The following is a 14,609-nucleotide window of genomic DNA, read 5'->3' as shown; positions in this document are numbered from 1 at the left end:
TTTCTTCTTGGTCTATTAACTAATTTACCACATGGTGATGTCACCATGGAAGGCCGAAACTTCCTCCCACCAAAACAGGCTGAAATTCCAAACAGCTACTCCACTAAAAGGGCATTATCACCATGTTCACATTATTATTCCAACCTCATACTGTGGAAATATATAGAACACAGTAAAATCACATTTTAAAAAAACTCTCTCCGCCGTAAAGAGGGGGCCCACAACCAAAGCCGGCCCTGCACTCTGGGTAGGCAGAGTTTTTAGCTTTTGAAACCAGTCAATTGGCCCCAAGGAGAAAACTGCCAACATGGCGCGGGTGTGAGCTAAATCAAGAGCACTGGGTGGAAGTCTACAAAGCATACAACACTGAATCAGTATGTGGTTCCTATATTTATAACTGTAATGCATTCACAGCTCACAATTCAAAGCATGTGGAGGCATGTCTCCTGACTTCCTCTGTAAATACACAATGTCTTACTAGCCAAAAAAACTGCATTTACATGGGTACATAAAGTTTCCTTGTAATGTAATCAGTTTTCCCTTACCAAGACCAACTCCCAAACATAACATTACAAATCATCATAGTCCCACCCTACACATAAAGCACATTACATAAATATTTTACTATAGAGTTCACAACCACAGCGTTCATTTGATCCTATTGGCTCTGTTCCTGTGTAACTGAACTCAATATTGTGTGTGTGTTCGTTCATGTGTGTACCTACATTGGAATACACATCTGATTGTCTGAGTAGAGCAGCATAATATGATTGGCTGAACATTGAAATGACAAATGGGCAGAAGTGCGTGTGTGCGTGCGTGTGTGTAGAGGGTCTGAGCCCCTGACCCCTGCAGCGTGCACAGGCCTTTAAAGCAGGGTAAGGCTACGGTAACACCATCTCACACTGAGTGACCAGCTAGTTCAGTTCAGCATTCAGCCAATAAGGAAAACAACATTCATGTTCAGTAGCAGCAGCTGTGTCCATCTGATCTGGCATCTCTACTCCCCTGCCTTCTTTCCATCTCTCGTCTGGCAGTCGTCCCCCTTTCCTCTCCTCATGACTTCTTTCCTTTCTCCAGGGAGCTATGGATCTTGTTCAGGGTCTTTTTGATGCGCAGGGCTGTGAGGCGAGCCGAGGGGTTCTGGTACCAACACTCCTTCATCAGTTTCACCAGGGCAGACAGGGTCTAGAGAGAGAGAGAGAGAGAGGGTGGGAGAGAGAGAGAGAGAGAGTGTGGGGGAGAGAGAGAGGGTGGTAGCGAGAGAGAGAGGGTGGGGGAGAGAGAGAGAGAGGGTGAGGGAGAGAGAGAGAGAGGTTGAGGGAGGGAGAGAGAGGAACAGAGAAAGAGGAGAGGGGGAGAGATGGAGAGGGTCATTGTAAGTTGATATACAACAAGATAGGGTTTGAAACACATAAACCTGAGAACAGATGACCTTAATTTAGTGTTACCGTTAAGGTCATGGTACCAGTGTGTGTGGTCATTTAACGGTAAAAGTAGTGGTCATACTCACAGGGTCGGAGAACCAGCGGTTGGGGATGAATGGTCGTTGTTGTTCCACACACACCACCTTCCTCATGTCCTCGAAGGTGGGGTCGTTAGGCACCTGGTCATAGAACGGAGGCTTGTACTCCTCCACAATACCTGATCACAGGGGTAAGAGGACATCTAGTGTTAGGGTCAAGGGTTACAGGGGCTAGGTGAAGGAAAGGGGACGAGGAGAGGAAGCCACTTGACGTCAGAGGTTCCTGAACTATTTGAGGTAATAAAAACATTATTAGTCCTCACCGTTGCTGTAGGTTCTACTAGCGATCTCCCACAGCACCAGACCGAAGGCCCAGATGTCCACTCTCTTATAGGCATCAAAACAGTCTGTCTGGATGGACTCATCCAACACCTCAGGAGCCATGTAGCGCTTGGTGCCCACCTTGGGGTTGTTTCCTACATCCAGCTGGTTGTCTGACTGGGAGTGGGTTACCGCCAGGCCTGTAGGGAACAGGGAGAGAGGAGAGAAACTGGTCAGTACTGGCACAAAATGGCTACTGTGTGTGACTGTGGCGGCCCTGTTGATTTTTTGTTATATGGCTCTGCATCTATCAATCTCTGACATATTTCTTTCACACTGGATTTAAGTACCGACGCTAATTAGTAGCATGTAAAGACAGACACTCAGACACACACACTACTGACCCAGATCAGCTATACAACAGCGTAGCTCCTTGGTCACCAGTATATTCTTGCTCTTCAGGTCTCGGTGAGCGATGGCCGGCTTCCCCTCGGTGCCGAAGATCTCCGTGTGCAGGTGCACCAAACCGCACGCCACCGACGTCGCCATCGCTAGGCCCTCCCCCGTCTCCACGGGAAACCTCTGGAGGTAGTCGTAGAGCGAGCCGTTGTCATGGTAATGTGTGATAAGCCAGAGCTGGGTGCTGGAGTTCCGAGACGTCATATCTGACGCCATGAAGCCTGGAAGGAAACCGAGAGGTCAAATATCTTAACTAATAACTATTATTTTAATATTACCATCAGGGTTCTCCCCAGGAATTTTTAACAGGGTGCTGCTAAGTACGGCGGGAGATTTTTTGAACACCTGTAATGGTCTTACAGGGCATTTGGAAAGTATTCAGATCCCTTGACCTTTTCCACATTTTGTTACGTTACAGCCTTATTCTAAATTAGATTAAACTATTTTTTCCCCCTCAATCTACACACAATACCCCATAACGACAAAGCGAAAACTGGTTAAGACACTTTTGCAAATGTATTAATAAAGAGAATTATATACATACGTATTCAGACCCTTTGCTATGAGACTCGAAATTGAGTTGAAGTGCATCCTGTTTCCATTGATCATCCTTGAGATGATTCTACAACTTTATTGGAGTCCACCTGTGGTAAATTCAATTGACTGGACATTATTTGGAAAGGCACACACATGTCTATATAAGGGCCCACAGTTGACAGAGCATGTTAGAGCAAAAACTAAGCCATGAGGTTGAAGGAATTGTCTGTAAAGCTCTGAGACAGGATTGTGTCGAGGCACAGATCTGGGGTACCAAAAAATCTCTGCAGTGGCTTCCATCATTCTTAAATGGAATAAGTTTGGAACCACCAAGACTCTTCCTAGAGCTGGCTGCTCTAGGAAGCAATCGGGGGAGAAGGGCCTTGGTCAGGGAGGTGACCAAGAACCCGATGGTCACTCTGACAGAGCTCCAGAGTTCCTCTGTGGAAATGGGAGAACCTTCCAGAAGGTCAACCATCTCTGCAGCACTCCACCAATCAGGCCGTTATGGTAGAGTGGCCAGATGGAAGCCACTCCTCAGTAAAAGGCACATGACAGCCCACTTGGAGTTTGTCAAAAGGCACCTAAAGGACTCTGACCATGAGAAACAAGATAATCTGGTCTGATGAAACCAAGATTGAACTCTTTGGCCTGAATGCCAAGCGTCACGTCTGGAGGAAACCTGGCACCATCCTTACGGTGAAGCATGGTGGTGGCAACATTATACTGTGGGGATGTTTTTCAGTGGCGGAGACTAGTCAGGATTGAGGGAAAGATGAATGGAGCAAAGTACAGAGATCCTTGATGAAAACCTGCTCAGGACCTTAGACTGGGGGGCGAAGGTTCACCTTCCAACAGGACAACGACCCTAAGCACACAGCCAAGACAACACAGGAATGGCTTCGGAACAAGTCTCTGAATGTCCTTGAGTGGCCCAGCCAGAGCCCGGACTTGAACCTGATCTAACATTTCTGGAGAGACCTGAAAATAGCTGTGCAGCGACGCTCCCCATCCAACCTAACAGAGCTTGAGAGGATCTGCAGAGAAGAATGGGAGAAACTCCACAAATACAGGTTTGCCAAGCTTGTAGCATCATACCCAAGAAGACTCGAGGCTGTAATCGCTGCCAAAGGTGCTTCAACAAAGTACTGAGTAAAGGGCCTGAAAACCTATGTAAACGTGATATTTCATTTTTTTTTTTTTGCAAACATTTCAACAAACCCGTTTTTGCTTCGTCATTATGGGGTATTGTGTGTAGATTGAGGGGGGGAAACGATTTAATCCATTTTAGAATTAGGCTGTAAAGTAACAATGTTGAAAAGGTCAAGGGGTCTGAATACTTTCCGAAGGCACTGTATATGATAACACCACCGCTCTACATTATTTGAGGAGAACCCTGACCATTATTAAATATTATTTGAATATTACCATTTCATATCATAACATTGTTCGATATGCTGTTGTGTGCTTGTGTCCAATAAAGCGTGTTGGAGCTGGATGTGGGTTAGAGAGAGAGATGGACTCCTACTCACCCAGTATGTTCTCATGTCTCAGTAGCACTGTGTTGTAGATCTCAGTCTCTCTGAACCATGACCTCTCGTCTCGGGAGGAGAAGATTTTCACAGCCACGTTCTCCCCCTGCCACTGACCCCTCCAGACCTCTCCATAACGCCCCTTACCTAAAGACATGGGGAGAAAGACCTCATTTGTTACAAAACCCGTGTTTACATTTCTATTATGTGTTTGTCTGTTATGTGTTGTGATTCTATGAATCTACACACTCCAGCAGGCTGACCTAATTGTTGCCTTTCTACGTACCTACACACGCCATCAGGCTGATCTAATTGTTGCGTTTCTACGTACCTACACACTCCTTCAGGCTGATCTAATTGTTGCGTTTCTACACACCTACACACTCCATCAGGCTGATCTGTCTGGCCACAGTTCTCTGGACCAGGAAAGGCAGGCCTGAACCACTGCCTGACGTACAGGAGTGGTCCAACAGCTCCTAGAGAGAGAAGTGGGGGAGAGAGAGGTCATCAGGGTTCTCTCTATAAAATATTTGCAAACAAACTCATACAAGTCTTTTCTTCTTACAGCCAAAGTGCTGTCCCCAACATTAGAGGTGATGAGTCCGTCAATCGCATCTTGTTCTGGGTCAAACTCCTGTAGTCTCTGTAGCCTGCCGTGGTGCAGCCTCCTGCAGCCCAACACAGATAGGACTGACAGGAGGGTTAGGATCACTACTGGACCCAATACAAACAGGGCCAGAGTCTCCACACGATACCTCACAGGCTCTGGAGCTGGAGGGAGAAAGGCGGAAGAGAGAGAGAGAAAATGTTACATCACTATAACTGGACCCAGCATGCCATGAAATAAGCCAAAGTCTTTGGCTTATTTTGGCTCTTTTTCTTGGCTCTTTTTCTTAAAAGTAGTTTAAGGGGTGCAGTTCCCACCTGTAGTGAGGAGGGGCAGTAGTGAGCTGGCGGTAGCATTGCGGTTGCACATGAAGCTGGAGCAGCAGAGCAGGGCATGGCTGAGGGAGGAGGCCGTAGAACAGATCAAACGGGTCTTCTCTGATCCCTGCAGGCAGCCCCGTGTTACTACGGCCCCATGGCTACTGACCGCCACCGACGAGTAGCACTGAGAGCCCTCGCACTGGGGGGAGTTGAGGCAGCCACTGCCCTCACACACACACAGCAACTGGCCATCTAATAGAGAGAGAGAATAAGGGGAGAGAGTTAACACATGCAAAACAAATGGCCATATGAGAGAGAGCGGTAGATATACTTCATGTCTACCTTCGGCCAATGTCTGCAGGGTCTGTAGCAGCAGGAACAGAAAGACACAACGACCCATTTGGTTCACTGCACTGTAGGGAAGAGGGAGACGGTCAGCTCTCAGAACAGGGCTGGTCACAGTCATTTTATTTCCTCTCTTTAAGGGACACAATGTCTTTTGTCTCAATTGATCGATCCTCTGCAGCGTGTGTGAGTGAATTAAACTGGGCTGCAACTCGCAATGTTGACAGGGTAAAATACATAGCCACACTATGTTGTTGTCTTAGGTCTCTTTTGGTAGTGTTGTGGTGTCTCTCTTGTCGTGATGTGTGTTTGGTCCTATATTTTTATTCCCAGCCCCCGTCCCCGCAGGAGGCCTTTTGTCTTTTGGTAGGCCATCATTGTAAATAAGAATTTGTTCTTAACGGACTTGCCTAGTTAAATAAAGGTCAAATAAAACATTTAAAAATAAACAATGAGCAGAATATAAAGGGCAGAATGTAAGACCAACATCAGACCATGGATTGGGTCAATTTAATTTAGAGAGGAATTGAAACTGAATTGAAATTGCTACTCACTCTCTGAATAGAATTGCATTGGAACTGACCCAAACCTGGTCAGATATGGGCTTACTACTCGCAGGTCTTACTTGTAGTGGTCCAGTTGGGATGCTCGGCTGTGCCTTAGGGCTCAGACATAGCCAGTCTGGCCTCTACAAATCTCCGGAGGGGACAGGAGAGAAGCGCAAACAGTAGCAAGATTCAGTTAGACACATTCTCATATCAGGTAGCCATCATACATGCATTACTGTTTATTTTATAGCCGAGTTTCTCAACTGCACAATGTACAGTCGGGGCCAAACATTTTGAGAATGACACAAATATACATTTTCACAAAGTCTGCTGCCTCAGTTTGTATGATGGCAATTTGCATATACTCCAGAATGTTATGAAGAGTGATCAGATGAACTGCAATTAATTGCAAAGTCCCTCTTTGCCATGCGAATGAACTGAATCCCTCCAAAAGAATTCCACTGCATTTCAGCCCTGCCACAAAAGGACCAGCTGACATGTCAGTGATTCTCTCGTTAACACAGGTGTGAGTGTTGACGAGGACAAGGCTGGAGGTCACTCTGTCATGCTGATTGAGTTCGAATAACAGACTGGAAGCTTCAAAAGGAGGGTGGTGCTTGGAATCATTGTTCTTCCTCTGTCAACCATAGTTACCTGCAAGGAAACACGTGCTGTCATTATTGCTTTGCACAAAAAGGGCTTCACAGGCAAGGATATTGCTGCCAGTAAGATTGCACCTAAATCAACCACTTATCGGATCATCAAGAACTTCAAAGAGGGCGGTTCAATTGTTGTGAAGAAGGCTTCAGGGCGCCCAAGAAAGTCCAGCAAGCGCCAGGACCGTCTCCTAAAGTTGATTCACCAGCAGTACAGAGCTTGCTCAGGAATGGCAGCAGGCAGGTGTGAGTGCATCTGCACGCACAGTGAGGCAAAGACTTTTGGAGGATGGCCTGGTGTCAAGAAGGGCAGCAAAGAAGCCACTTCTCGCCTAGAAAAACATCAGGGACAGACTGATATTCTGCAAAAGGTACATGGATTGGACTGCTGAGGACTGGGGTAAAGTCATTTTCTCTGATGAATCCCCTTTCCGATTGTTTGGGGCATCCGGAAAAAAGCTTGTACGGAGAAGACAAGGTGAGCGCTACCATCAGTCCTGTGTCATGCCAACAGTAAAGCATCCTGAGACCATTCATGTGTGGGGTTGCTTCTCAGCCAAGGGAGTGGGCTCACTCACAATTTTGCCTAAGAACACAGCCATGAATAAAGAATGGTACCAACACTTGCTCCGAGAGCAACTTCTCCCAACCATCCAGGAACAGTTTGATGACGAACAATGCCTTTTCCAGCACGATGGAGCACCTTGCCATAAGGCAAACGTGATAACTAAGTGGCTCGGGGAACAAAACATCGATATTTTGGGTCCATGGCCAGGAAACTCCCCATACCTTAATCCCATTGAGAACTTGTGGTCAATCCTCAAGAGGCGGGTGGACAATCAAAAACCCACAAATTCTGACAAACTCCAAGCATTGATTATGCAAGAATGGGCTGACATCAGTCAGGATGTGGCCCAGATGTTAATTGACAGCATGCCAGGGCGGATTGCAGAGGTCTTGAAAAAGAAGGGTCAACACTGCAAATATTGACTCTTTGCATCAACTTCATGTAATTGTCAATAAAAGCCTTTGACACTTATGAAATGCTTGTAATTATACTTCAGTATTCCATAGTAACATCTGACAAAAATATCTAAAGACACTGAAGCAGCAAACTTTGTGGAAATTAATATTTGTGTCATTCTCAAAACTTTTGGCCACGACTGTACAACACATTAATGATGTACATCAGTCTAGGAAGTACAAAACCAGCACTGTAGTAAAGTTACTGGTTTGACTCCATAAACCATAAAACACGTATAGCTAGTTAGACAATAACGTTAGCTACCTAGTGAAAATGTTCTAGATAGCTAGTTGGCTACACATGATTTGCCAAGGGAGTGGGCTCACTCACTCACTCCTTCATGCCCTGGAAGGTTTAGCGAAAGCTAACTGGCTAGCAATCAGTCTCCACACGTCTGTTCTCCTCGGCCATCTAGCTAGCTACTGTTCGCTAACGCAGGCAGAGAACTTGGCTAGCCAACTGGCTAGCTAGTTATACCATGGCATTGTTGAATACTCCTTTCTGATTGGCTTGAAGGGCATTCTAGAGCGTGCATTATGTAAGGGATAATCAAAGAGTTCTATGGAAAATAATGAACGGTGAAGGTGTGTTCCACGACGCGCTAGAGGAGAGTACGACGCAACGCAGAGTGCCTAAATACAGCCCTTAGCCGCTGTATATTGATTATATACCACAAACCCCCAAGGTGCTTTATTGCTATTATAAACTGGTTAACGCAATTAGAGCAGTAAAAATAATTTGTCATACCCGTGGTATACGGTCTGATATACCACGGCTGTCAGCCAATCAGTGTTCAGGGCTCAAAACACCCAGTTTATAAAGGGCATTATAACCTGGGTGGTTCGAGCCCTGAATGCTGATTGGCTGACAGCCGTGGTATATCAGACCATGTACCATGGGTATGACAAATTATTTTTACTGCTCTAATTACATTGTTAAAACTTCTCTAGGGTAGAGGGCACTATTTTCACCTGCGGTTGAAAAGCGTGCCCAAAGTAAACTGACTGCTGCTCAGGCCCAGAAGCTAAGATATGCATATAATTGGTAGATTTGGATAGAAAACACTCTAAAGTTTCCAAAACTGTTACAATAATGTCTGTGAGTATAACAGAACTGATTTGGCAGCCGAAAAATCCATCCAGGAAGTAGGATCTTTTTATTTTTGTGGTTTTCTATTCAATGCCATTACAGTATCCATTTACTTAAGACTCAAATTGCAGTTCCTATGCCTTCCACTAGATGTCAACAGTCTTTAGAAATTGTTTCAGGCTTGTATTCTGAAAAATGAGGGAGTAAGACCAGTCTGAATGACTGGACCCTAAAGTGTCACAGAGCTTTTTCATGCGCAATCCCGAGAGCGCGCCTTAATTGTTTACCTTTTATATTGACGACGTTATTGTCCGGTTGAAATATTATTGATTATTTAGGCTAAAAACAACCTGAGGATTGAATATGAACATCGTTTGACATGTTTCTATGAAATTTACGGATACAATTTGGATTTCTTTGTCTGCCTGTTGTGACTGTGTTTGAGCCTGTGGATTACTGAAAAACACGCGCAAACAAAACGGAGGTTTTTGGATATAAAGAGAGACTTTATCAAACACAACAAACATTTATTGAGTAAATGTATGTCTTCTGAGTGCAACCATATGAAGATCATCAAAGGTAAGTGATTAATTCTATCTCTATTTCTGACTTGTAACTCTTCTACTTGGCTGGTTACTGTTTGTAATTTGTCTGCTGGGCGATGTTCTCAGATAATTGCATGGAATGCTTTCGCCGTAAAGCCTTTTGGAAATCTGACACCGTGGTTGGATTCACACGAAGTTCATCTTTAAACGTATGTATAACACTTTTTTATAATCAGTATTTCTGTTTTTGAATTTGGCGCTCTGCAATTTCACTGGATTTTGGTCAGATGGGACACTACCGTCCCACGTACCCTAGAGAGGTTAACATATTTCTAGCGGCAAACGTGTTAAATTATAACCATGGTATGAAAGGGATAATCAACTCGGGGCTCAATGAGTTCTCTGGAAAATAATGCAACTCCATGGAAGGTCAGTTCCACACCTTCCACGTCGTTCATTATTGAAATTGAGCTCAGGTGCATCCTGTTTCCATTGATCATCCTTGATGTTTCTACAACTTAATTGGAGTTCACCTGTGTTAAATTAAACTGATTGGACAGGAGTTGGAAAGGCACACCAGTCTATATAAGGTCCCACAGTTGACAGAGCAAAAACCAAGCCATGAGATAGAAGGAATTGTCTGTAGAGTTCCAAGACAGGATTGTGTCGAGGCACAGATCTGGGGAAGGGTACCAAAACATTTCTGCAGCATTGAAGGTCCCCAAGAACACAGTGGCCACCATCATTCTTAAATGGAAGAAGTTTGGAACCACCAATACTCTTCATAGAGCTGGCCACCTGGCCATACTGAGCAATCAGGGGAGCAGGACCTTGGTCAGGGAGGTGACCAAGAACCCGATGGTCACTCTGACAGAGCTCCAGAGTTCCTATGTGGAGATAGTAGAACCTTCCAGAAGGACAACCATCTCTGCAGCACTTCACCAATCAGGCCTTTATGGTAGTGGCCAGATGGAAGCCACTCGTCAGTAAAAAGGCACATGACAGCCCGTTTGGAGTTTGCCAAAAGGCACCTAATGGGAAACAAGATTCTCTTGTCTGATGAAACCAAAATTGAACTCTTTGGCCTGAATGCCAAGCGTCACAGCTGGAGGTGAAGCTTGGTGGTGGCAGCATCATGCTGTGGGGATGTTTTTCAGCAGATCGAGGGAAAGATGAACATAGCAAAGTACAGAGATGCTTAATGAAAACCTGCTCAGGACCTCAGACTGGGGCGAAGGTTCACCTTCCAACAGGACAACGGCCCTAAGTACACAGCCAAGACAACGCAGGAGTGGCTTCGGGACAAATCTCTGAATATCCTTGAGCGGCCAAGCCAGAGCCTGGACTTGAACCTGATCTAACATCTCTGGAGAGACCTGAAAATAGCTGTGAGGCGACGCTCCCCATCCAACCTGACAGAGCTTGAGAGGATCAGCAGAGAAGAATGAGAGAAACTCCCCAAATACAGGTGTGCCAAGCTTGTAGCTAAGACTTGAGGCTGTAATCAATGCCAAAGGTGCTTCAGCAAAGTCCTGAGTAAAGGGTCTGAATACTTATGTAACTTCTATACATTTGCTAAAATCCAGTTTTTCCTTTGGCATCGTCATTATTGGGGTATTTTGTGTAGATGGGGGGGGGTACAATTTAATCCATTTTAGAATAGGACTAACGTAACAAAATGTGGAAAAAGTAAAGGGGCCTATACTTTCCTAATGCACTGTATTATTGTATCAACTTCTAGTTAGCCAACGTTTACTTACGGTTTTATTAGTTTGCAATTCACTAAAAGCTGTTGTAAATGTAGCTACGCTAACGTTGAACCAGTTTACTTGTTCTAGCTCAGCTTCGTTAGCATGCCCTTAGCTGGCTAGTAGCAGCTAGCTCCCCAAAAGCTTGCGAAATGGTGCTTACCTGGGCTTAATTAACTGATTTAGGTAGGGCTACTCCAAATTAGCGTGCTAGTTAGTACAGTTGCTTTTACTGTAGAAAGGCTGAACGAACCGACCACCACCCACAGGCTTCTTGTTGGGTCGTGCAGTTCTAGCGCAACAACATGACGTCACAACGTTCCCATTATAATGCATTGTGGGTACCCCAGTCCTCCAAACCATTTTGGGGTTCTCTCCAGTACAACGTTATTTTTGTTTTGGTGATTTTGTACCCAAATCTCATGTAATTCATTGAAGCATTTACAATGAGTCTGTCTGATGTAGCACAAGTCTGCAGGAGGCAGACAGCCAGGTAGCTAGACAGGTGAAGGCAAGTTCACTTGTGTGATTTTTTTTTTTCTCATTGCCTTGAACTCCTTCTTTCTCAGCTTTTGTGGTCCTTTGACCTCGTCCTTTCCCTTCTGTGTTTACAGAAGGCAGATATGAAACATTCTGGATAGGTGAAGAAGCAGTATGGTGTAACCTTCCCTTTGCCTAGAATGCTCGGTGGACCTTCGCCATAATGCTTAGATCCAGCCTACATGGATGAGATCTGACAATGGTCAGTCACACCTATCATAAACTCTGGGATGAAGTTTCCCCTAGGTACAGAACTGGGATCAGCGTCCCCTCCCCGATCATAATCATTAGTTGGAATAATGCAAAACTGACCCAAGAACATATTTTAAGGGCAACTTCACTCTACTCCCATATCACAAGTCTAGGGGCGTTAACCTCTGTGCAACGGCTAAACTCCAAACCTGACCTCCCCTCATAGCCTACTACCGCAATGCACTACCCCCCCCTTCCCAAAATATACACCCATTCACTCCCTGTCTGCTTTACACTACAGCAATTGTTCTAGAAGTGCTCTGCTAGATTCTGATTATATTACAAGTTTGTGTCTTTTACCACATAGTTCTGTACCTATTCACAAACAAACTGTACTGAGACATGAGATCACTGCAGTTGCAGACTTCTCACAGTCTCCTGCAACATCGATTGAACTGAACTGCTACGTGTTGAAACTTATCTGATAAAATGTTCTTTTTTTATCGGAACGTCCTTATGGCTTTATTAATTTTCCACTGAGTATGACGTGTCTCTTGTACACGTACTGCTTAACTGAGCTGTGTGTATATAAGGAGGGGGTCTGAGCCTCATAAAGTGCATCATATATGAAGAGGTATTGTTTCAGAATGAGGGGTGCTGTAGCTCTGCTTGTGTTGCCGTTCTGTCTGTCTGGGACATGGACTCAGGAGGAGAGTGGAGGGTGTTCTGTCTGTCTGGGGTATGGACTCAGGAGGAGAGTGGAGGGTGTTCTGTCTGTCTGGGACATGGACTCAGGAGGAGAGTGGAGGATGTTCTGTCTGTCTGGGGCATGGACTCAGGAGGAGAGTGGAGGGTGTTCTGTCTGTCTGGGGCATGGACTCAGGAGGAGAGTAGAGGATGTTCTGTCTGTCTGGGGCATGGACTCAGGAGGAGAGTGGAGGGTGTTCTGTCTGTCTGGGACATGGACTCAGGAGGAGAGTGGAGGGTGTTCTGTCTGTCTGGGGTATGGACTCAGGAGGAGAGTGGAGGGTGTTCTGTCTGTCTGGGGTATGGACTCAGGAGGAGAGTGGAGGGTGTTCTGTCTGTCTGGGACATGGACTCAGGAGGAGGGTGTTCTGTCTGTCTGGGGCATGGACTCAGGAGGAGAGTGGAGGATGTTCTGTCTGTCTGGGGTATGGACTCAGGAGGAGAGTGGAGGGTGTTCTGTCTGTCTGGGGCATGGACTCAGGAGGAGAGTGGAGGATGTTCTGTCTGTCTGGGGCATGGACTCAGGAGGAGAGTGGAGGGTGTTCTGTCTGTCTGGGGTATGGACTCAGGAGGAGAGTGGAGGGTGTTCTGTCTGTCTGGGACATGGACTCAGGAGGAGGGTGTTCTGTCTGTCTGGGGCATGGACTCAGGAAGAGAGTGGAGGGTGTTCTGTCTGTCTGGGGTATGGACTCAGGAGGAGAGTGGAGGGTGTTCTGTCTGTCTGGGGTATGGACTCAGGAGGAGAGTGGAGGGTGTTCTGTCTGTCTGGGACATGGACTCAGGAGGAGAGTGGAGGGTGTTCTGTCTGTCTGGGGTATGGACTCAGGAGGAGAGTGGAGGGTGTTCTGTCTGTCTGGGACATGGACTCAGGAGGAGAGTGGAGGGTGTTCTGTCTGTCTGGGGCATGGACTCAGGAGGAGAGTGGAGGGTGTTCTGTCTGTCTGGGGCATGGACTCAGGAGGAGAGTGGAGGGTGTTCTGTCTGTCTGGGGTATGGACTCAGGAGGAGAGTGGAGGGTGTTCTGTCTGTCTGGGACATGGACTCAGGAGGAGAGTGGAGGGTGTTCTGTCTGTCTGGGACATGGACTCAGGAGGAGAGTGGAGGATGTTCTGTCTGTCTGGGGCATGGACTCAGGAGGAGAGTGGAGGGTGTTCTGTCTGTCTGGGACATGGACTCAGGAGGAGAGTGGAGGGTGTTCTGTCTGTCTGGGACATGGACTCAGGAGGAGAGTGGAGGGTGTTCTGTCTGTCTGGGGCATGGACTCAGGAGGAGAGTGGAGGGTGTTCTGTCTGTCTGGGGCATGGACTCAGGAGGAGAGTGGAGGGTGTTCTGTCTGTCTGGGGTATGGACTCAGGAGGAGAGTGGAGGGTGTTCTGTCTGTCTGGGGTATGGACTCAGGAGGAGAGTGGAGGGTGTTCTGTCTGTCTGGGACATGGACTCAGGAGGAGAGTGGAGGGTGTTCTGTCTGTCTGGGGCATGGACTCAGGAGGAGAGTGGAGGGTGTTCTGTCTGTCTGGGGCATGGACTCAGGAGGAGAGTGGAGGGTGTTCTGTCTGTCTGGGGTATGGACTCAGGAGGAGAGTGGAGGGTGTTCTGTCTGTCTGGGACATGGACTCAGGAGGAGAGTGGAGGGTGTTCTGTCTGTCTGGGACATGGACTCAGGAGGAGAGTGGAGGATGTTCTGTCTGTCTGGGGCATGGACTCAGGAGGAGAGTGGAGGGTGTTCTGTCTGTCTGGGACATGGACTCAGGAGGAGAGTGGAGGGTGTTCTGTCTGTCTGGGACATGGACTCAGGAGGAGAGTGGAGGGTGTTCTGTCTGTCTGGGGCATGGACTCAGGAGGAGAGTGGAGGGTGTTCTGTCTGTCTGGGGCATGGACTCAGGAGGAGAGTGGAGGGTGTTCTGTCTGTCTGGGGTATGGACTCAGGAGGAGAG

The 14,609-nt window shown here is 46.7% G+C and overlaps 1 protein-coding gene across 3 annotated transcripts; it reads right to left on the bottom strand.

Moving 5' to 3' along the window:
• Positions 1-371: 371 nt before the first annotated feature.
• On the bottom strand, positions 372-11,480 carry LOC120051350 (activin receptor type-1-like). 3 transcript variants are annotated; one of them, XM_038998175.1, is made up of 11 exons: positions 11,360-11,480; positions 6,212-6,282; positions 5,584-5,654; positions 5,239-5,493; positions 4,880-5,085; positions 4,691-4,790; positions 4,315-4,461; positions 2,191-2,466; positions 1,789-1,986; positions 1,514-1,644; positions 372-1,188 (listed from the first exon to the last, which is right to left on the bottom strand). In XM_038998175.1, exons 3-11 carry the CDS (start codon positions 5,639-5,641, stop codon positions 1,057-1,059), a joined length of 1,503 nt encoding a protein of 500 aa, XP_038854103.1. In that variant the 5' UTR covers positions 5,642-5,654; positions 6,212-6,282; positions 11,360-11,480; the 3' UTR covers positions 372-1,056. The 3 variants fall into 3 exon arrangements, with proteins under 3 accessions (XP_038854103.1, XP_038854104.1, XP_038854105.1); XM_038998176.1 differs by having other exon boundaries at positions 6,212-6,274; XM_038998177.1 differs by lacking the exon at positions 6,212-6,282.
• Positions 11,481-14,609: the final 3,129 nt, after the last annotated feature.

The sequence above is a fragment of the Salvelinus namaycush genome, chromosome 7, assembly GCF_016432855.1.
Source record: "Salvelinus namaycush isolate Seneca chromosome 7, SaNama_1.0, whole genome shotgun sequence".
NCBI classification, from domain to species: domain Eukaryota; kingdom Metazoa; phylum Chordata; class Actinopteri; order Salmoniformes; family Salmonidae; genus Salvelinus; species Salvelinus namaycush.
The sequence above is the reverse complement of the archived record's forward strand: the minus strand, read 5'-3'. Positions and strand labels throughout refer to the sequence as shown.

What these genes read in the sequence shown, in the direction of transcription:
- LOC120051350 (XM_038998175.1), bottom strand. Translation starts at nt 5,641, where the DNA reads ATGGGTCGTTGTGTCTTTCTGTTCCTGCTGCTACAGACCCTGCAGACA. An exon ending in CCTGCAGACATTGGCCGAAG is followed by an intron (nt 5,494 to 5,583) that starts GTAGACATGAAG and finishes TCTCTCTATTAG; the next exon opens with ATGGCCAGTTGCTGTGTGTG. An exon ending in TAGTAGAACCTACAGCAACG is followed by an intron (nt 1,645 to 1,788) that starts GTGAGGACTAAT and finishes CCCTGTGATCAG; the next exon opens with GTATTGTGGAGGAGTACAAG.